This window comes from Pollachius pollachius (genome assembly GCF_949987615.1).
Source record: "Pollachius pollachius genome assembly, chromosome: 17".
In the NCBI taxonomy this organism is placed as follows: Eukaryota; Metazoa; Chordata; class Actinopteri; order Gadiformes; family Gadidae; genus Pollachius; species Pollachius pollachius.
Genome location: NC_136950.1, coordinates 3,338,935 through 3,360,921, shown reverse-complemented (window position 1 = coordinate 3,360,921; position 21,987 = coordinate 3,338,935). Strand labels below are relative to the sequence as shown.

The following is a 21,987-nucleotide window of genomic DNA, read 5'->3' as shown; positions in this document are numbered from 1 at the left end:
CTCCCCTTTGCTTGCATTCCCTGCCTCACAGAAAGGCAGAACAAAGAAGGTTCACCTCCTTTGGCCACTGCAGCATAAGTCACAGCCTGGCGCCTGAACTTCAGACACTACAGCTCAAATGAAAATCTCAATGCAGGTTTGATCATCTCTGTCATACTTAATCTGTGTTCACATCAAACGATGTGAACTTTACAATTGTTTTCCCGACGTGGAGAAAAGAGAATTCCAGTAATTTCTGTAAATTCAGTCGTTGGGGCCAGGGGACCCCTTGAGTAGGCACAGGCAGGTCACAGTAACACTGCCTTTGGAAGTCGGGCAGACTCTGTTGACCTGGCAGGAACCAGTAAATCAGCAGCAATGTTGTTGATGACCCCTACACACACACACACACACGCGCACGCACGCACACACACTTCCTGCAGAGGTGAACGGCGGAGCTTCACTTCCTCTTCAGGGGCGCGACCTTGACCTGTCGCCGCGCCCCGGCCGCCCTGGGGTGCAACACGATAGACTCTTCTCCTCTCAACTTCTGCTTGGCAAAGTTCACAAACACCTGAAACAAAAACACAAGGGTGAACTGAAAAAGACACTCAAAGTGAGACAGAACCCCAGGGGGCGGACACGGCGGAACAGAGTGCATAAAATGTGCTGACAGCGATAATTAACAGCTATATTTACAGTTCAGTTAAATATTATTATTATACCATGGTCATTTATTTCTTACACTAAACATTAAAAGTTTAGTGAGGCCTCTCTGGAAGTAGCCATGTGATGTGACATGGGTTTCATCATCACTGTTGTATCAAGGTAAGGTGTGATGAGCTTTGCTACATTAAAGAACATACCTGGTCCAGGGTGGTCTGGGACACGGAGTAGTCCTCTACGTGGAGCTGGTCCTTGTTGACCAGCAGCGTCTGGAAGATCCTGGCCAGGGAGGAGCAGCTGACCTGGTACTGCAGCGTGTTGTGGTGCCTCTCCCGCTGCACGCAGCCGGGGAACACGTCCTCCATGAAGTCCTCTGCAGGGTTCAGGTCGGGACTGAGCCCTGGCGCCGCCGCCCGGATCTTCATGGTTACCATGTAGCCGTCGCCAAACCTGCCCTCACGTGCACACACGCGTGCACGCGCACACACACACACACACACAGAACACAGACATTATTAAACAACTTCTTCTTTCCAAACATTTCCAAACAAGTATTTTCATTGTATGAGTAATAGGATTTATGTTAATTAAACTTGCATCATGTATCTAACTATTAACCGCTATTTCTGTAATTTTATGTTTCTCTATAAAACAAATCTTGTCAAATCATTAGGGTAAATGTACATAGTGCAGGTTTGATACATTTGTGTGTATTACATTTTGTGTATTACCCATCAAGCATTTCCTCTTGTTTTGCAATTATGTACGCCTTCAATTAAAGCTGTTGCTAACTAATATAAATACAATATTGCACACAAATTGGACACATCAAATTGTGAACATCAAAACCTGACCATCTAATGTTTACTCAAATTGTGTAATGTTTGGGTGAAGCCTGCTTGTAGAGAGGAAGGACTTGACGTGGAGGCTGAGGGCGCGCCAGGATGACCTACTTATACTTCAGATGCTGAATGGTGCCCAGACACTTGAAGGACCCATTGACCATGATGGCTAGCCGGGTACACAGGGCCTCACACTCCTCCATACTGGGAAGGGCAGAGGCAACGTGGTTAGAATACACACACACACACATCCATTCTCACACATACAACCATACAATCTACACACACACATCCATACTCACACGTACAACTATACAATCTACACACACACATCCATACTCACACGCACAACTATACAGTCTACACACATACATCCATACTCATACATACAACTATACAATCTACACACACACATCCATACTCACACGCACAACTATACAGTCTACACACACATCCATACTCATACATACAACTATACAATCTACACACACACATTCATACTCACACGTACAACTATACAATCTACACACACATCTTCACCCATGCACACGCACATTCATACCATCTACAAACACATCCACACCATCTACACACACAAACACACACATCATAATACGTACACACACAAACACACATCCATGCCATCTACCCTCACACACTCGTCGAGCGGACTTGCCTGTCGGACGTGAGGACGACTGCGCGCTTGTCCTGAATGACGCTCATGATGGAGTTCCACAGGAAGCGCCGGGAGTGGGGGTCCATGCCTGTGGTCGGCTCATCCTGCCGAGGGGAGGTCAAGAGATCTCTCAGGCTGGAGTACGTCCTTATGACGTCGTATTATAACGACACGTCCTTACAGCCCACCACGGCAGTCCATCAGGGTGTCTACAGGACTCACCAGGGCGGGGCAGCCTATCATGGTCTCTACAGGCCTCACCAGCAGCCTATCATGTTCTCTACAGGCCTCACCAGCAGCCTATCATGGTCTCTTCAGGCCTTACCAGGGCGGGGCAGCCTATCATGGTGGTACAGGCCTCACCAGCAGCCTATCATGGTCTCTTCAGGCCTTACCAGGGCGGGGCAGCCTATCATGGTGGTACAGGCCTCACCAGCAGAAGCAGGGCGGGGCAGCCTATCATGGTGGTACAGGCCTCACCAGCAGCCTATCATGGTGGTACAGGCCTCACCAGCAGCCTATCATGGTCTCTTCAGGCCTTACCAGGGCGGGGCAGCCTATCATGGTGGTACAGGCCTCACCAGCAGCCTATCATGGTCTCTTCAGGCCTTACCAGGGCGGGGCAGCCTATCATGGTGGTACAGGCCTCACCAGCAGAAGCAGGGCGGGGCAGCCTATCATGGTGGTACAGGCCTCACCAGCAGCCTATCATGGTGGTACAGGCCTCACCAGCAGCCTATCATGGTCTCTTCAGGCCTTACCAGGGCGGGGCAGCCTATCATGGTGGTACAGGCCTCACCAGCAGAAGCAGGGCAGGGCAGCCTATCATGGTGGTACAGGCCTCACCAGCAGAAGCAGGGCAGGGCAGCCTATCATGGTGGTACAGGCCTCACCAGCAGAAGCAGGGCGGGGCAGCCTATCATGGTGGTACAGGCCTCACCAGCAGAAGCAGGGCAGGGCAGCCTATCATGGCGATGGCGGTGGACAGCTTCCTCCGGTTGCCTCCGCTGTACGTCCCAGCGCTGCGTCCCGCATACTCTGACAGCCCCAGCTTCCAGATGGCCCACTCTGACACCTGGAGGAGAGATGTAGGACTCAACAATGTTATGTCTAGCTCAGCCTCTGACAGGGCCGGACCTCACGCTAACGCTGACCCTGATGCTAACGCGAACCCTAATGTTACCCACACTGTACACGTGGACATAGAGGAAATAACGTTTATTTTGAACTATTGCAGTAGAGCTGCTTACAATTTTCCAGACAACTTCTGTTTATTCCACTCTGATTAATGCCACTGAATGGTATCTGCATTCATACTGTGCTTTTCTCACCTCCATGGACACTCCTTTCACTTGACAATGAATGCCTGATGATAACCTATTCATAAACCCATTCACATATGGGCGAGCTTGTCATGCAAGACAATTCAAGGAAAGTGGTGGCAGAAAACAATAGCACTCTTGGCCAGGCCCACCCACCAAGCTACGGGTGGCTACTCAGTGGCTACCATTTAAATCCTACTGTTGCTACTGCATTCAGATATAGGTATTTCAATCAGGGACACCTCAAACCCTGGCTAAGCGGAACTGAGGACGAATCAGCAATATCTTGGTTGCTAAGCCCCGCTGCCTTGCTCACCCTGTCGACCTCGTACTCGGGCACTCCCCTGAGGCGGGCGTACAGGTTCAAGTGCTCCCTGCCCGTCAGCAGCTCATCAATGGCATCGAACTGGGGGCAGTAGCCCATGTTCTGGTGCACGTCCAGGATGTTGGTCAGAATACTGCAGTCGAGAAACATACGCAAACAAAAGAATAACGCTCTTGTTTTCCCTGCAAAAAAAGTAATTTTTGTTTCTAACAAAAAGGCAAAATCTTCAATTCCGGCAACATTCCATCAATTGTCTTAACCCCAGAAACTGTATAATGCTACGTTCCATTTACTTCAGAAGTGTTGGGTCTAATGAGAGTCGGGAAACCAGGAGTACATTTTGGTAATATCTGTTCTAGCCTGGTTAGCTATACCAGTTAATAAAGATGCATTAATCTGTATTTAGCTGTAGACACATGTATATAATGTAGTCCACAGATAGAAGTTGGACCGTACTGTTTGTAAGACTTAATGAGGGACAAAGAAGACAGAAGTGCTGCTAAACAGTATATTACTACAGTTGTCACTGCTCTTGATGTACGGAGCAGCCATCTTGGATCCTGAGGTTGTTCTTCCAACTTTCATAGCCTGAACTTCGGGGGTGTTCCAGTCTAAATGTTCAACCGGCAACTCAGAAATTCAGACTCCCCAATTCAAATGGAGAAAGTGTTGTATTTTGCTCATTATTTTAAAGAAATGTCTTCCCCATACAGGCCCACCAAAACAAGCGGGCACAGAGGATGGAATACCAGGAGCGGAGCTGGACTCACCTGTGGCCCCCGACCGAGGCCTCGCCCCTGCTCACGTCGATGTCCCCCGTCAACATCTTGAAGGTGGTGGTCTTCCCCGCTCCATTCACCCCCAGAAGACCAAAACACTGGAAGCACAATGGGGCATGAGAATGAGGGAGACAGAGAGAGAGACACACAGAGACAGAGAGTGAGTGAAAAGGAGAGAGAAAGCAGAAGAGAAAGATTCAGAGAGAGAGAAAGAGAGATAGAGAGATAGAGAAAAGGAGAGAGAGATAGAGAGATTATTTTTTGCTTCGCTAGGTTTTGGCCTGACATCGCCAGACCAGTTTGTGAATGCCTCCTACTCTGTACGCACTCCTCAGTTCATTTTCGGTCTCCATGTTATCCTCAAATGCAGACCAGAATGCCTCTGGGCACAATGGAGAAGGAATCAGAGCACCGAAACGTATGACTTAGTACTGAGCTGAAATTCTACTTCAACCAAACACATCTTTCATGCTTTGAGTGCAGTTGTTTGTTCTTCCGTTAGAGAAAATATGTCATCCAGTTTCCTTAATACTGTTGTGAAAGTGGATTCAACTGATCTTGCTTGTTTACAAGAAGCCTCTACGGTGCATCTGCATCCATAGAGCACCCCTCTGTACAGTCATCATTTCCGTTTTGTGTCATTGCCATGGTTGCAGAGCAGGGAAAAGAGATTGTTCATCCATATAGCTAGAAAATGTACTTTTACGCGTGTTTAAAATACACCACTTGAAAAAACACATTTGAGAACAATGCCAGCTTGAGGAAGGCTGTAAAGAGTTTCTTTCGGATCCAAGTACGAAACATACCTCTCCAGGTGACACGCCTAAGCAGATCCTGTCCACAGCTGGAGTGGTACTTCCCTTGTACGTCTACGACACACGTTTTCACAGATCATTAGCATCTCAGAGAATGAGCCAAACAAAACATGTGTTCCTTCCTATCTATCAACCATGTCTAGATGAGTATGGAGCCATGCAATACAGCACTCATTTGTTGCTGGCGGCAGTAGCTCAGGAGGTAGGGCGGGTTGACTGGTAACCGGAAGGTTGCTAGTTCGATCCCTGGCTCCTCCTAGCTGAGTGTCGTAGTGTCCATGAGCAAGACGCCTAACCCCGACTGCTTCTGACGAGCTTGCTGTTGCCCTGCGTGGTTGACTCTGCCGTCGGTGTGTGAATGTGTGAATGAATGGTTGTAAGTTGCTTTGGATAAAAGCGTCAGCAAAATCCTCTGAATGTAAATGTGTAGAGATTGTTAAGTTTGCATTGAAGGCAATGGTTTCTTATATTTTCTATGTTCTCTTTGTGTGCCCATTCTCTGTAATGCAGAAGGTAACAAGATGATCAGAAGGGAACAGTTGAACCTTGGAGAGGTCTTTAATGCACAAGATATCTCTGGCGTTTCCTCCTTTGTAGATACGCTCTCTCTCCTGATCCACATCCATATCCTCCGCTGCCATCGGAGGCTGGACGGAGTCTGGGATCCTGGAACGGATTTGGAATAAGATTAGATTCAATAAATTTAACCAGTCAGCAATAGCTCCAACCAGACACAAACATGAAATGCATTAGGAAACATGACTGACTCGTGGCACACCATTACTGTACAAATTGGCGGTCACAAGAGTGGGAAAAGACTATACTTGAGGGGCAGCAGGAAGACCCTCTACTCACTTTAGGAATCCACCTCTACCAGGTCCATTCAGATGAGAGAAGAAGGAATATCTCTTCTAACCAATCAGTGATGTCACAGCAAAGCCACGCACCACTAATTTCAGCTTTAGGCCAAACAGAGTCTTGCTGTCCCCTGCTATTTAATTAGTTAACTAATCAATGTCCCCATCGGGTGTCGGCAAAGTCGTGAGACCTCAATGATGTCATTGACAAATAGTGTTATATGCAATCACTTGACATCACATGGATGAATCGTAGGAGGGCCAATGAGACAAAGATTGAAAAAAGTAAGCATGAGAACATGAGGGCTGGCACCAGCGGTTGAGGAAGAAGCGGTACTGGATGAGGATGGTCAGGGTGAAGTAGATAAAGCCCTCTGCCGCCATGCAGGCCAGGTTTTTCCCCAGGTAGTTCCAGCTGTACGGGTCTGGAGTGTACTCCTCGCCTGGCAACACACACCAACTCATATCACAACAACACCCATGGAACCCCGGCAACACAGTTTGGCGTGGCTGAAAATGTGGAGATTAGTGTGGAGCAAGATTCAGCCCATTCAAGACGCCATCTGGTGAAAGTGGGTGGGCCCTATCTTGCATCCAGCACAATTGACTTTCTACACCGATGCATGTGTCGTTGCTGGTATGCAACTGGCGCAGAGCGTTCTTTTCCCTCCACAGGCACGCGTTGCTAAATTAGGGAATGATCTTGCGCCCAAAGAGACGGTTCAGCAAAAGGAGCAGGCGTGTGACAGACATTGTGTATAAGCCCATAACTTTTAGGATTGATGAGTATTTGAGTGTGTGTGTGTGTGTGTGTGTGTGTGTGTGTGTGTGTGTGTGTGTGTGTGTGTTCTTCATGCAATATTGCTGAAACCTCTTAGCCGCTTTATATTTTGTTATTGTATATATTGCGTTGACTTTTCGATTTTAAGACTTTTCAAAGAAAGTGTCATTTTATGGCCTTTCTACGTAATTGTTGCAGTGTACAACCTATTATTTACAGTACGCCCAGCCTCTAGATAACATTGGAATACTGAAAAGGCTCACCGAAGTGGCTGTAGGCCTCAGCTACAGCCTGGTTCATGGCCATGTCTATCAGGCCCCGGCCCAGGCAATAGTGGGGGAAGGCAAGCAGTAAGCTCTTAAGCAGCTGGTTACACTTGTACAGGCCCTATATACACAGACGCGCAAAGACACAGACACACACACAGTGTTATTTAATAATAATAATAATAATAATACAATTATTAATATTATATGAAATAAAACAAACTAAAAAGCATATATTTAAATCAAATAAATGGTTGTTTTCTCTTAAGTTTTGGCGATTTAAATGATTGTTTTAGTGACAATCTACAAGCCCCTCCCCCTTAAGAAGATTTCCAGGCTCCTCCCCCTTATGAAGATCTCAAGACCCCTCCCCCTTATGAAGATATACTAGCCCTCCCAGTAATACAGATGTGCTGTACCGTGGTGCTTGGGAACAGGTCCAGGATGAAGGTGATGGTGCTGCTGTTGAGGCCGATGAAGAGGTTGATGCAGGAGAGAGAGACATATGCTGTGCTTGGAACACTGAACATGTAGGACATGGGGTACATCATGGGCGTCACGGACCACCTAGGGACACATAGATCACACAGGGACAAACACACAGACACAGGCACGAGCACACAACGCATATATGAGGCAAATACAACAAAAAAAAAATGAAACAAATGAATGAAGATATGGTTATGCTATACCCTACATGGGTGTGTGAGTGAGCCATGTGACGTGTTGTACAACATGTGTTCATGTGCACACACCTTCAGATCATACCAATCACGTTTTAAATTACAAAAGAGTTAAATGTCCAGCTGTAGCATGACTTTGAGGAGAGCGAGCGACGTGAGCTCTCACCCGTAGAGCATGAGCAGAGCCACGAGGGGCTGAACGCTGGTGGGGGACGTGTAGCACTTCTTGTTGAAGTACATGAAGACCCCGACCACCATGGCGGCAGACACAGAATAGGTGACCTGGCGAGAGAACCCACGTTGCAGTTGCTCATAAAAACAACATTGCGGTGGTGGTAGTTGTTGTTGTTGAAGTCATAATTTAGTTATTATCATATTCATTTCCCAAAAGTGTACTTTAATGAACCGTGTATGATTTGTTGATTATGTTCCAAATGTGTTTCTAGAGGGCCTCCCTATAAGCTTCAGGGTTATTAGATGAATACTAAACAAGGCCTTTAGTGTTCTCCGATCCCCCCACCATCTCATGTCTCATTGGTTAAGAGGTCATAAGTTAATATTTATATATTTATAAATTGAAGGGAAAAATCTGTGATAACGAAAATCATGCAACGGTTACGTTCAATGCATTTTCCAATGTTGCAATATTCAAGCACTCCCCAAAAAGAAAAAGAAAACAAAGAAAGACGGATCCCTAAGTACGGCAGCAACGACAGTGTTACCATGTCCCACAGGTAGTTGGCCAGCCAGTACACCAGGGGGCTGACCCCGCTGACGAACTGCAGGTGCTTGGCCTGAGTTGCACGCTCCCGGATGAGGTAGAGGAGGAAGCTGGCTGGGATGAAGGACATGGAGAAGATGACGCAGACCGCCACTGCCGCGTCCACCGCTGTGCTCAGCCTGGCCAGGAGAGAGGAGGGAGGAGGGGAGGATGAACACAACAAAACACATCTCCATCACGGGTGCCACATACCTCAGCTGGACGCCTGGTACCAACATCGCTAAGAGCAAGCAAAAGTCGGTCATCAAAGTGTCAACTCTCACTTCTCTCTCACCTGTTAAAGAGTTCACCTCCTAGACTCTTCAAAGCCACCCAGTGGTTACTGATTGTATGTTGTACGTCCTGGCACTTAATGTACGCACTTATTGTATGTGGTACTTAGTTATAGGCCTTAGTTGTGTAGCATCCTATCCTAGCTATCTTTGTTGTATACGGTGAATGGGTAAACTTTGCACTTGGTTCTATGAACATCCTTACTGTACCGACCGCGGTAAATTGTTTCACCTTCTTCTGACAAATGTACTTATTGCACGTCGCTTCGGATAAAAGTGTCTGCTAAATGCCCTAAATGGAAATGGAAATGGTTGCCTTGTGATTATTTCTAAGTATTCAGTGTGTTGGCATGTGTGCCGAGAGGGACCGAAAAAGTAATTGGACAAATCGATATGTGTACCTTGATCACGAGGACAAGACAATCGTTGAAAAATGAAAGAGAATGTCTTTGTGTAAATGGTAGATAACTTCCAAAGTAAACTTTTACATTTCTACCCTCCAACAGAAATGAGCGACTCCGTCCCCATCTGATATGAGCGCTTTGGACTCCTCCCATTTATCAGAGTCTGTTTGCCAATAGACTGGTCGCCTCCCACTTACTCCTCACCTCGGCGCATTACAGTGCCCCTGGTGAGCATGGCTGGGAAACGCTGTCATGGCAAACTATAGTATATTACTACTATATACTGTATACTAAAAGAGCCATAATCTCTTGCCGTAATCGATGCAAATCATCAATTACAGCAAGAGATTATGTCTCATTTCCAGGCTGGAAGTAGAATTAAAAATGATATACTAATTACTATAGTAGAATTATAAAAGATATATGGATTACAATAGTATTGGTCGATGCACAGCATGGACTACTGCTATAGTAATAAGAGCCCTGGAGTATGGGGGCGCCTCACTCACACGGTGACCTCGGTGAGCTGTTGCCGGGTCAGGTTCAGCGGGTGGTTGACGGCCGTGACCCCGTACTGATCCAGGGGGGCTGTGCGGGGCAGAGCCGCCCGCAGGATGGCGTTGTTGGCCACGTTCATGAAGGACACCATGGCGTGCCAGCCCTTGTTGTTGTACCACACCTTCAAATGGGTTAGAAATATAGATTCGGGTTTTTGTCACATTTATATGACTTTATAGATTGGATTTGTGTTTTCACTTAGGGTTGTGAGTTTGAAGTCTTTTAAGTTTAAACACTGGGCATTTGTACATGTATTAAGGGATCGAGGTGAAGCGATATGGGTTAGAGAGTACACAGTTTTCGACCACATAGGCACGTATGGCATTTGGCAACATATATGCAGTATATGAGATCAGTGCATCTCATTCATGTTTACATCATTTTTTTATTTTGTTAAGCCAGATTATTATTAATATTATTTTATTTTTTTTATGCTTTATTATAGAGTGAGATAGAGAGGAAGGTATTGGAGATAGAGGGGAGGACATGCAGCAAAGGACCACGGGCAGTATTCAAACGTGGGTCGCTGCGGTAAGGACTGAGCCTTAATGGTACGGGCTCTAGCCGGTGGACCACCGGGTTGTCCCAAACCAGATTTCTTGGATCATAGAATAAATGATCACCATCTTTACTCTTCCACAACTCTGAAATATCTGTTAGAAAGCTATTAAAAATGGAATACTTGCAGAAACATCAAAACCCATGCCCTGAAGTGGCTTCATCTATTTAAAATGTTACACTTAGAAGCCATGAGAAAATAGATACTACAAAGACAGTATAAGTAATGGTTTCCAGCCTAAACTTACACCACGTTCATACCAACGTTTATTCATATCGGACACATTATTCCTCAGAGTTTTGTCTATGTGTGAAGCAGTGTCAGACAGATTTTATCTGATGTTGAAAATGTGTCCAGGTTTAGGATCATCATGTAGCTGCATTAAATATCCGCTCGTTTTGCTTCTTTGATTGATTCTGCTTCTTCCCAGACAGGCAGTCCTAAAGTCCTACCCAGTCCTTCTGGGCCTGAAACTAACAACTGCAAGCGGCAGAGCTTCACCTTGTTCCCTGTTTTGTCATTGAGATATTGTACTGAAGAGAACCCATTGGTGCTGGCCCGGTTTGGGTGATTTACACGCTAATAAGAGACGACGGAATTACAAAGCGAAAGAACAAGAAAGATCAATCGGCCCAGCTTTGAGCCCATCAGACTCATTAGACTCTGTAGACTGCATCCAAAGTCTGTTCTAATAAATAGAGAGAAATTAAATGCTGGCATTACCTTGACATTGTTCTTGGTCTCCATGTACCTGAGGAAGATTCCTATGTCCTTCAGAGTTTGTCTGCAGGATTCACCCTGTAAGCAAGGGGGGGGGGGGCATTAGATACCATGTGATGGGAGAGAGTGTGATGGTGAAGAAAAACACACACACACACACACACACACACACACACACACACACACACACACACACACACACACACACACACACACACCATACCCCGGTAACATTCAGTAGAAGCCCCACTTGTGCTGCTACATCCTGTATTGTCTTGGGTTCCACCTCAAAAACAGGAAGCTGTCCTCCAACCGATATGCCTCCATACCTGCCCGCAGGAAACACCAGTCAGCCCAGAGGAAACCCCCGCTCAGCCCGCAGGAAACCCCCGCTCAGCCCACAGGAAACACACACTCGGCCCACAGGAAACACAAGCTCAGCCCGCAGGAAACACAGGCTCAGCCCGCAGGAAACAGGAAACACACCCTCAGACCACAGGAAACACACGCTCAGCCCACAGGAAACACCAGTCAGCCCACAGGAAACAGTAAACACACGCTCAGCCTGCAGGGAACAGGAAACATACGCTCAGCCCACAGGAAACACACGCTCAGCCCACAGGAAATAGTAAACACACGCTCAGCCCGCAGGAACAGGAAACATACGCTCAGCCCACAGGAAACACACGCTCAGCCCGCAGGAAACAGGAAACACAAGCTCAGCCCACAGGAAACACGCTCAGCCCGCAGGAAACACACGCTCAGCCCACAGGAAACACACGCTCAACCCGCAGGAAACACGCTCAGCCCACAGGAAACACACACTCAGCCCACAGGAAACACACACTCAGCCCACAGGAAACAGGAAACACACCCTCAGCCCACAGGAAACAGGAAACACATGCTCAGCCGACAGGAAACACACGCTCAGCCCACAGGAAACAAATAAAAAAGATATTTGATTTATAAACTGATATTTAAAAGGGAAAGGTTCAAGCTTGCTCATGAATATTTGAGATGATTGTCTTTCTGTAAGGCTGTGATGGAACCTTGTTATGCTGGGGTATATCTATCAACTTTATACCATAAGCATGCATAATCAATCATAAGTAATAGGCTTTCAATACTATACAGAAAGATTCCATATTCAAGTAGCTTATTTTCCAAAGCTTGTCTTCAGAATATAACATCTGATATTTTGTTGATGGCCTATACGGACCACACACCTACAAATGTCCCCATTTCATTTCATTTCAATATTTCTACAAGGAACACTAAATTTTCCTCAGCACATTGAACTTATTAGGAGATAACTCATTAGGTCCTTGCGGGAAACAGGTAAGGGAAAGGGTGTACAGGAGCAACTCGTTTCATATCCAACAATATCAGGGTTACCTTTCACAGAGAGCTGCTGTTGCAGCGACTGACCACTAAAGTGCATCATGGCCAATGTATTCAAACCATATTAGACTCAGTGCATACAGACTACATATCTGATAGCATGATAGCATGTTAGGGTTAGGGTGCTATGGTTGATTTTACACCAAACTCAGTAAGATAATGATGTTACCTACCTTTGCTCGTTGACCCAATACTTGCTTTTTAAGCTGGAAAATGTGGAAGAAATGATGAATAAAACATTATAAATAAATAATAGTATGCATCAATTGCATGAAAAAACAGGTAGCATTAGCATTTTATTCAAATTATGAATTGTAATAGTTAAAGTGTAAAAAAAAAAAAAGTGTCCATGTTTTCCTTTTTGTTCTCCTTTTATATTTTAGCAATAAGCAGGCAAATTCCCAGAGATACAAACAGTGTTGCCGGCGACACCCATCTCATAACATTGATAAGACGCAAGGGCTTTTATCATGGGGCCATTGGCTCAATAACCATTGTGCTACGTTAACATACATGCGTAACAGACCTAACATACATGTATTTACATGAAAACCTTTGGAGATTGACACTTAGATAAATGATGGATTCAATGAAATTGATTCAACAAAGCTTGCAGGGTTGAGCTTCAAGATTGATATCCATAAAACTGGACGGATGAATTACCAATTATTTAAAATGACTACTATACATCATCTTACATGTCATATTAGTGTCATTAACCACAGCAGAGCGACCTGCCTGGGACAACACTTGATCTCAGCCTTGGGGCTGAAAGTGTGTGTGTGTGTGTGTGTGTGTGTGTGTGTGTGTGTGTGTGTGTGTGTGTGTGTGTGTGTGTGTGTGTGTGTGTGTGTGTGTGTGTGTGTGTGTGTGTGTGTGTGTGTGTGCGTGTGTGTGTCTGTGTGTGTGTTTGCGTACGTGTCTGTGTTTCTGTGTCGGTGTGTGTGTGTGTATCTCTGTGTTTGCGTATGGGTGTGTGGGTCTGTGTGTGTCTATGTGTGTTTACGTGTGTGCGTGTTAATACCACTTAAATCAAGGTTGACTTGCTGAGTCAAAGGCTGAAGAAAAAACATCTTTCCCGAGTGGATCTAGACATTGACTGATAATATTATTCTAGGCACTAAGACAATTCATTATTTGTGAACGCCACTTGGTTTGATCTAAATACAAGTCACTACATGCAGTACACGCTGGGTGTCCAACGACAAGAGGCCAGTTTTCAAACTCCCACCGAGTGAATGCTTGAGTGGGGTCATTTCATTTTGTAGCTGAGAAAAAGGAATATATGAGCACAGGCTTGACTAACAAACAACTTATTAACACCTTGGTGTCACCAGGGCATAAACATAGACATTAGCAGCCTGTGTTTCTGGATTTGAGAAAGAATCACTTCCTACTACAAGGTTACAATCAAGAGCTTTGAGCTGATGCCTTGAGTCAGTTTTGTGTCTTCACAACACAGCTGTATTGCCTCTTGGAAGGAATGGATAAACAGCACTACCTCAATGGATGGATTAAGCCTGTTCCCATTTGTGATTGGAGTGATGTATATTTGTTTTGAGAGCAAATTACACTTTACGTTGAGGTCTTGACATGGTACATACCTTTGAACAATGTGCTGTTGGAAAAAATGAAATTGTATAATGTCCGAGATGGAATATTGATGTATTTGCCAGTAATTGGCTAACAACAAGTAGAAAATGGAGGCATGGATACAGAACACAAAGATATTGAATGGCTTAAAAATTTGCAGCAAGTAAAATAACCAACATCACATTTTACTAATAATATTAAAACATTGTGATATTAGAGCTGAGGTACCTGCTCTTGATGAGTCTGGGGTAGGTCTTCACCAGGTAGTCTGAGATGTTCCTGCCAGTTAGGTCCATCAAAACATCTCCTGTCGACTGGATTCTCTGCCATCAAACACACATTGATAGATTCAGATTGATGAATTCATTATCCAAGTAGATGTCCAAAATATTTGATATAATTTCAAAGGAAGACACAGATCTGAGTACAAAATGTCTTATCAAATAAACAAAGCTGCTTTTTGTCTATTGTTTTCATATGTGGCAAGCTCGTGTTTTTGGAATTATTCCATTGTAAACAGAAGCTTTAGGGACGCAGGGAGAGACAGTATTGTCCTTTAATGATTTAAATATGAAAAGAAGAATAAACATGAGTTGGATGACTAAAAATGATATTTTGCTGTAGCCTTTGCTAGTCTATTATAATACAAATGAGATGAGCTTCTGTATATTGGTGAACAACAGTGAGAAAGAATCAGAGCGCAAACAAAATGCCGTGCATTGATGTATTGTATTTTTTCTTTTGCAAACTACCATTGTCCTTTTATTTCACTTGAATCGATCACAGCCCCCAGTAGAAAGTGTGATTGTTTGTTGAACTTTGTTTAATTTATCATCTCAAATGTATTTCTGTCATAAAATAAAAAATTGTTACCGTTATTTTAAAAACATTTCTACACTGTTCCTGTGTTCTGTCCCTTGTTTAGCCAAAAGCACTCTATAGATAAACTTTGATGGATTTTTGACCGCTGATCGACTGCTTGACTGATTGACTGATTGATGGAGGATGTAGGACCTGGGGGGGCGGGAGACCTCCGGCTCCCTCAGGACACGAGGGCAGCATGGTGAGTTTCTGTGGCGTGCTGCACTGGCAGTCGGGCGAGGGCCGCAGGGCGTTCCACCAGGGCCCCTCCAGGGCCTCGATGAGGCCCGGGCTAACCAGAGGCATCTCCCACCCTGTGGTGATGTTGTTGCAGGGGAAGTCTCTGTGGAGAGGGCCAGACCTCAACATTAGGATTCAGAGGGTGAGGGGGGTTGGGACATCAACACTTTAAAGTAACGACTCTCTCTGACATGTGTCCTGTATGCTACGCCTTCATTTCCACATAATGACCACAAATGATGCTGTTAGCATTGCAGCGTGTGGCTACTCACTGCAGGGGTTCTTCGGCCATGCAGCGAGTCCCGAAACCAGGCCGATTGAGCAGCACCTCCCCAAAGTACCTCATATGGGCATCCAGGGGCCGCTCGTTACTGCAACCACACAAAGCAAGCTGATACCCAACACCCAACAGTATTCCCATGTGGTACTGATGTTAAGAGGCTAGCTTCATGCTAGCTATTTCAACAGTATTTTGTCCACCCTCTAACATATTTGCACCAATGAAAATGAAAAGAAAAACAAAGTTTACAGAGTGGTATAACCATAAAAAAAAGACTTTGTCAAGCTGTGACCTCTGTTTTACTATTTGAAACATTTCGGGATGGCAGTGGATGGCAGTGAGAGCATAGTGGGCAGACCCTCTACCTGAAGAAGGTGAACTGCCGGCCGTACATCCAGGGACTGAGGGTCAGGCTGGGGTACTCCCCAAAAGGGGGTACAATACCCGTAAACGTCAGGGCCAGGAAGACAAAGCTGGCTGGCAACACAATCTACCAGAGAGGGGAACAAGGGAAGGGGCAGAGTTGCAGAACCATGGTTAGTAGGCAACCATGTGCACAGTGACATACACTGATTTTTTATCATTTTATTAAAATTTTGTATTGGCATGTTATATCGTTCCATTGTTATCATTCTGGTCATCACCAGTTTGTTAAGGTTTAAGTGTCGAGAGCAAAATCTTCCTCTCTTCTGTTCTTTTCTGCTCTCATTCTTTGCTTTCGAATCGTATGGAAACAAGCCTAAAGCCATTTATGGATCATCATAGCTTTTCAAAGCTGTGTGTCTTTGAGAGTAAAAATAGGCCTCTGGGAAAACATCGCACCAAGCAGAGCTTCTGGGACCAGAGGGGGCCAGAGGGGGGCCAGAGGGGGGCCAGAGGGGGGCCAGAGCGGGGCCAGAGCGGGGCCAGAGCGGGGCCCTTCAGGGGCCTCTCTGATGGAGCACCATGGAAGAGGACACTGCTGGAGAAAGCCCTTCAGGGGCAGCCGGCTCACAACAAGGTTACCTGTGCAAAGAAGTCTTTGTGTGAGCGCGTGGCGTGGTGGAGCCGCTTGATCAGCAGAGCGTAGAACTGATTCACCACCAGACCCGGGCCCCTGACCTGGTGAGAGCCCCGGCCCGCGTCTAACTCTTCACATGACACCTGACCGTTGGTGTGGGAAACCCCACCTGACATTGGAACAAAGAAAGGTAGAAAGCAGAGTTGGATAAAATAGAGAGACTATTTAGCTGGAAAACATCAAACAATGCAGATATATCACTCATGCTCTACTTAATGAGGACCAGGCAATATTTAAAGGAGACATATTATGGTGTTTTCCCAACAAGTAAACATAGTATATGAGTTCCAGAAAACATGTTATTGAAGCTGTTTGCTGGAAATACCTTTTAGGAAAATAAATCTTGCCTACCGCAATTCCCCTCTGTTTCAGTGTCTTCAGAATGCGCTGTTTCTGGTGTCTGTAGCTTTAATGCAAATGAGCTGCTGCCCATTGACCAATGAGCTGTCAGAGTGAACCACAGCATGGAGGATAAGTGTTTGTTGCCGTTTGCGGACTCCCGGAGCTCTCCGACGAGCTCCCCCCGCCGGAGCTGCCGGACTGCCGCCAGAGCTACGGCGGCAGTCCGGCAGCTCTGCCGGACTGCCTGCCAGGCAGTCACATGGCAAACTGACAAATTAGACATCTATTTTTGTATGGAATATCCCTGCTTCTGAAATGCGCCAACATCTTCGCCCAGTGCTCGTCCGCTGGTCCACAAAATCTTAGCTATGCTCTGATTGGAGGGGGTTGGGAAGTGGGAGGTAATATTCAAATGTGCCCCCTTCATATGTAGGAGGGCGCGCCGAAATTGACTCGCTCGTTTGGTAACTGTAGGCGGGGTACTTTCAGAAATGCATATCTCACTCACTTTTTTCAAAGTTTCTATGCGTGTGGGAGCACCAGAGACCCAAAACAACACCCCAAATCCAAGGAAAAGTGTTGTTTTCATAATATGTCCCCTTTAAAGATACAGAAACCTATTTGTGGGAAAACAATCACAAACTGGGGATAAAGGAAGCCAGCAGCATCCGTCACATTCTGTTTACCTTGTAGACATTTGCGTATAGTCAAGTTACCACCGGTCGTCACTTTGAGGAAAATCTGCAAAACACATGGCTTTGAATGGCAAGCTTCAGATAGTCTATTAGTTACTTCAAGTAGCCAAAGCTACATTAAACATTGATACTCGATGTGACTTATGTTTTAAGCAATTCCTCCAGTATGATGAGGGAGCAAGCGTCTCAAGACTCTTTAAACAATCTTTAATAAAAATTTACTGAATATCATCATCTTTTTGGATGATGATCTTTTTATTAACACTCGTAACACACTTTCATAACACAAAGGAGCCTGCCCCATGGATCCAGCTTGGATAATTTTAAACTACTTCTGAAGGTTAGACTCCTGTAAAATGTAATTATTTTGCTAATACCTCCTCCAGCGAGGTGTCGGACACTCCGAAGCTGCTGAGGCCGAGGTCGGAGAGGCTCTCCTCCAGCTCTCTGAAGAGGCTGGCGTAGGCCGGAGGCTGGAAGTCCCTCTGGGGCAGCAGGTAGGTGAGCTCCTGGCCTACCGCCTCCACCAGACTGGCCTCGCTCACGTGGTGCCTCACCAGGCAGGTGATGCGCTCCACGTCGCCTGTTGGTGGACCATCCACGTCAATAGAAAGACTCCACATAAGAACGTCTCATCAAAAGCTTGTCTTCGTTTTCTTACACATAACTATTGAAGTGTAGATGAGTACACCAATTACTTTGCTATGGTGGTCTAGTCTCAGATTGAATAGAAGGACCCTAAAGGAACTTTTTTCCCAGAAACCAGAGTTTGCAAGGCGACTGAATAACAACCTAAGCCATGACAAAGAACAGCACCCTCAGAGTCTCCTCACCGTCCATCTGGTCCTCGCCCGCGGGCCCCTGCGCCTCCCGGAGCTGGGAGCACTTGGAAGGCTTACAGTCGTCAGTGCAATCGCTCCCGGGCTGCAGGGGAATGAGACGTCAACAGGAGCAGAATATAAATGGACTGCATTTATATAAAGCTGTTCTAACCAGTGGCCACTCAAAGCACTTAACGATATTGACTAACATTCACTCATTCATGCAAACATTCACACACCAACGGCGGTGTAAACCATGCAAAGCAACAGCCAGCTCGTCGGGAGCAGCTAGAGTGAGGTGTCTTGCTCAGGGACACCTCGACACTAGCAACCTTCCAGCCAAACTGCTCTACCAGCCTTCGTAAGCTTATCACCATCGGAGGCGGTTCCAATGAGAAGGACCCTACATGTAAAATGTGTCTCAAGATGCAGCCTTTTATCAACTGTCGGCTTCGCAGCCTTTTGGAGTCAAACACACGGACCGTCGCAGAGGTTTGCGCTCTCCCTTTCCAAAAATCCAAATTATATCACCTCTTTGGTAGGTTAGGTATTAGAGACTGTGGTTGTCCAGCGACTGAGCAGTGCCCCACAGGTCCACATGGTGGCCACAAAGGCAGGCAAAGGCAGCCAAGGGGTGTGGTGTTGGATGGGAGGTACTACTCTTAAAACTGCTGTATCATAGAGACCCCGCCCCACTCAAGTGTCTCAGCTTACCACTCACAGGTGTGCTGAGTTAGCCCTGCAATCAGGAGGCCCTTTAACCCCACCAGAACAAGCTGAAGACAGACTGGCTAGAGGAGCATGTGGAGACCAGACCCGCACTAGGCCAGTCTCGTGGTAAGAGGCCTGTGGCCAACCCTCTTGACCTAAATGAACCCTCATAATGAAATTACATCCAAGTGGACCGAAGGGCTGTTTCTTTGATCTGTGTAAATTGTGTCGTGCTGATACGAGAGAGAAGGCCTGTGGCTGGAGAAGAACCCCCAAAACCCCCAAGAGGAGGTCAGTGGCAGGGACCACAGACCCCACTAAGCTTGGCCTGTCTCTCTCTCTCACTGCCCCCCATAATAGGAAGAGCCAGACAGAACACCCTGACATCAACCGCCGACCCGGTGAAGATTTGAGTTCTTTTTTTCCCCCCATCCCTTATCCCCGCACCTTTTATAAATAAATGTCATAAGTTTGATTTCACCGCAATCCCTGTTTCTGCCTGTTTCTGTTCCGATTGGTTATCCCACTATTCACCGCATCACAGACCAGGCGCCCACAAGACACATGAGGAGCTTGGTCACATACACACACGCGCTCCAGAGTGCGGGTGTCTGACCTTGGGGGCCTCATGCTTCCGGCGGCGAACCAGCGTGAGGTAGAAGCCCGTCCCCAGCAGGGTCTTGAGGTAGAGGGGCGAGCCACAGCAGTGGAGGCGGCCGCGGGAGATGATGGCCACTCGGTCGCTCAGCAGGTCGGCCTCGTCCATGTGGTGCGTGGACAGGATTACTGTGCGCCCTGCGGAGGAGGAGGGGAGGAGGAGGGGAGGGGAGGTGAGAGATTTAACAGAGAGATATATCACTGAACAATGCGGATGAAAGGTATGATAAGACATATCATGAAGAGGAAAAAAGGGATTAGTCCATCCAATTCACTCATTTACTTTTTCTTTGTTTTTACCTAAAAAAGCCTTACTCATTAGATTTACATATAGCTTAGGGACTTTTGGTCGTATATTATGCTTTAGCAAACTGGAAGAGGATTGCTGCTGTGTGCAGAGCTCAGGGTGACTTTACCATGGATGTATAAGGAGGCTTTACCATGAAGGTACAAGAGGAGGCTTTACCATGGAGGTATAAGGAGGCTTTACCATGGAGGTACAAGAGGAGGCTTTACCATGGAGGTATAAGGAGGCTTTACCATGGAGGTACAAGAGGTGGCTTTACCATGGAGGTATAAGGAGGCTTTACCATGGAGGTATAAGGAGGCTTTACCATGAAGGTACAAGAGGAGGCTTTACCATGGAGGTATAAGGAGGCTTTACCATGGAGGTATAAGGAGGCTTTACCATGAAGGTACAAGAGGAGGCTTTACCATGGAGGTATAAGGAGGCTTTACCATGGAGGAATAGGAGGAGGCTTAACCATGGAGGTATAATTACAATTACGGCATTTAGCAGACACTTTCATCCAAAGCGACTTACATCGGTTAATACAAACATTGACACACCGACGGCAGAGTCAACCATGCAAGGTGACAGCCAGCTTGTCAGGAGCAGTTAGGGTTAAGTGTCTTGCTCAGGGACACCTCAACACTCAGCTAGGAGGAGCTTGGGATCGAACTAGGAACCTTTCGGTTACAAGAAAACTGCTCTACCTTCTGAGCTATGCCGACCCCTATGTATAAGGAGGCTTTACCATGGAGGTATAAGGAGGCTTTACCATGAAGGTACAAGAGGAGGCTTTACCATGGAGGTATAAGGAGGCTTTACCATGAAGGTACAAGAGGAGGCTTTACAATGGAGGTATAAGGAGGCTTTACCATGGAGGTATAAGGAGGCTTCACCATGAAGGTACAAGAGGAGGCTTTACCATGGAGGTATAAGAGGAGGCTTTACCATGGATGTATAAGGAGGCTTTACCATGAAGGTACAAGAGGAGGCTTTACAATGGAGGTATAAGTAGGCTTTACCATGAAGGTACAAGAGGAGGCTTTACCATGGAGGTATAAGTAGGCTTTACCATGAAGGTACAGGAGGAGGATTTACCATGGAGGTATAAGGAGGCTTTACCATGGAGGTATAAGAGGAGGCTTTACCATGGAGGTATAAGAGGAGGCTTTACCATGGAGGGATAAGGAGGCTTTACCATGGAGGTATAAGAGGAGGCTTTACCATGGAGGTATAAGAGGAGGCTTTACCATGGAGGGATAAGGAGGCTTTACCATGGAGGTATAAGAGGAGGCTTTACCATGGAGGAATACGAAGGAGGCTTTACCGTGGAGGTATAAGGAGGCTTTACCATGGAGGTATAAGAGGAGGATTTACCATGGAGGTATAAGGAGGCTTTACCATGGACGTATAAGAGGAGGCTTTACCATGGAGGAATACGAAGGAGGCTTTACCATGGAGGTATAGGAAGAGGCTTTACCTTCACGGTATTTAAGCAGCAGGTCCCAGATGGAGCGTCTGGAGTAGGGATCCACGCCCGACGTGGGCTCATCCAGGATCACCACCTTGGCCCCACCCACAAACGCCATGGCAACAGACAGTTTCCTCTGCATGCCCCCTGTGCAAAGAAGGTCAGTATATTCAGAAACAGACAGCATGTGGACATGTTTGCGAGTAACATTTACAGCGCTACAAAAGCCGCAGAAGAAGTGATGCTAATTTGATTTATTCTGATATTTTCTTGAAATAATT

The 21,987-nt window shown here is 46.2% G+C and overlaps 1 protein-coding gene across 1 annotated transcript in view; it reads right to left on the bottom strand.

Annotated features, from left to right (window-relative positions):
* Nucleotides 1-431: 431 nt before the first annotated feature.
* Nucleotides 432-21,987, bottom strand: part of LOC307088548 (retinal-specific phospholipid-transporting ATPase ABCA4-like) — a gene marked incomplete at its 5' end in the record, with an annotated part of 58,095 nt that continues 36,539 nt past the window's right edge. Inside the window, 28 exons of the mRNA XM_079754479.1 lie at nt 432-553; nt 846-1,095; nt 1,599-1,691; nt 2,164-2,267; nt 3,104-3,238; nt 3,802-3,943; nt 4,581-4,687; nt 5,396-5,458; nt 5,950-6,070; nt 6,575-6,704; nt 7,306-7,429; nt 7,728-7,875; nt 8,158-8,273; nt 8,714-8,891; nt 9,958-10,127; nt 11,289-11,363; nt 11,509-11,614; nt 12,860-12,892; nt 14,508-14,602; nt 15,294-15,483; nt 15,653-15,751; nt 16,026-16,150; nt 16,666-16,829; nt 17,749-17,803; nt 18,135-18,340; nt 18,591-18,681; nt 19,906-20,084; nt 21,716-21,853. Of these exons, the coding sequence (XP_079610605.1) occupies nt 440-553; nt 846-1,095; nt 1,599-1,691; nt 2,164-2,267; nt 3,104-3,238; nt 3,802-3,943; nt 4,581-4,687; nt 5,396-5,458; nt 5,950-6,070; nt 6,575-6,704; nt 7,306-7,429; nt 7,728-7,875; nt 8,158-8,273; nt 8,714-8,891; nt 9,958-10,127; nt 11,289-11,363; nt 11,509-11,614; nt 12,860-12,892; nt 14,508-14,602; nt 15,294-15,483; nt 15,653-15,751; nt 16,026-16,150; nt 16,666-16,829; nt 17,749-17,803; nt 18,135-18,340; nt 18,591-18,681; nt 19,906-20,084; nt 21,716-21,853 (3,551 nt within the window). The 3' untranslated portion in view covers nt 432-439. The remainder of the gene's footprint in view (nt 554-845; nt 1,096-1,598; nt 1,692-2,163; nt 2,268-3,103; nt 3,239-3,801; nt 3,944-4,580; nt 4,688-5,395; nt 5,459-5,949; nt 6,071-6,574; nt 6,705-7,305; nt 7,430-7,727; nt 7,876-8,157; nt 8,274-8,713; nt 8,892-9,957; nt 10,128-11,288; nt 11,364-11,508; nt 11,615-12,859; nt 12,893-14,507; nt 14,603-15,293; nt 15,484-15,652; nt 15,752-16,025; nt 16,151-16,665; nt 16,830-17,748; nt 17,804-18,134; nt 18,341-18,590; nt 18,682-19,905; nt 20,085-21,715; nt 21,854-21,987) is intronic.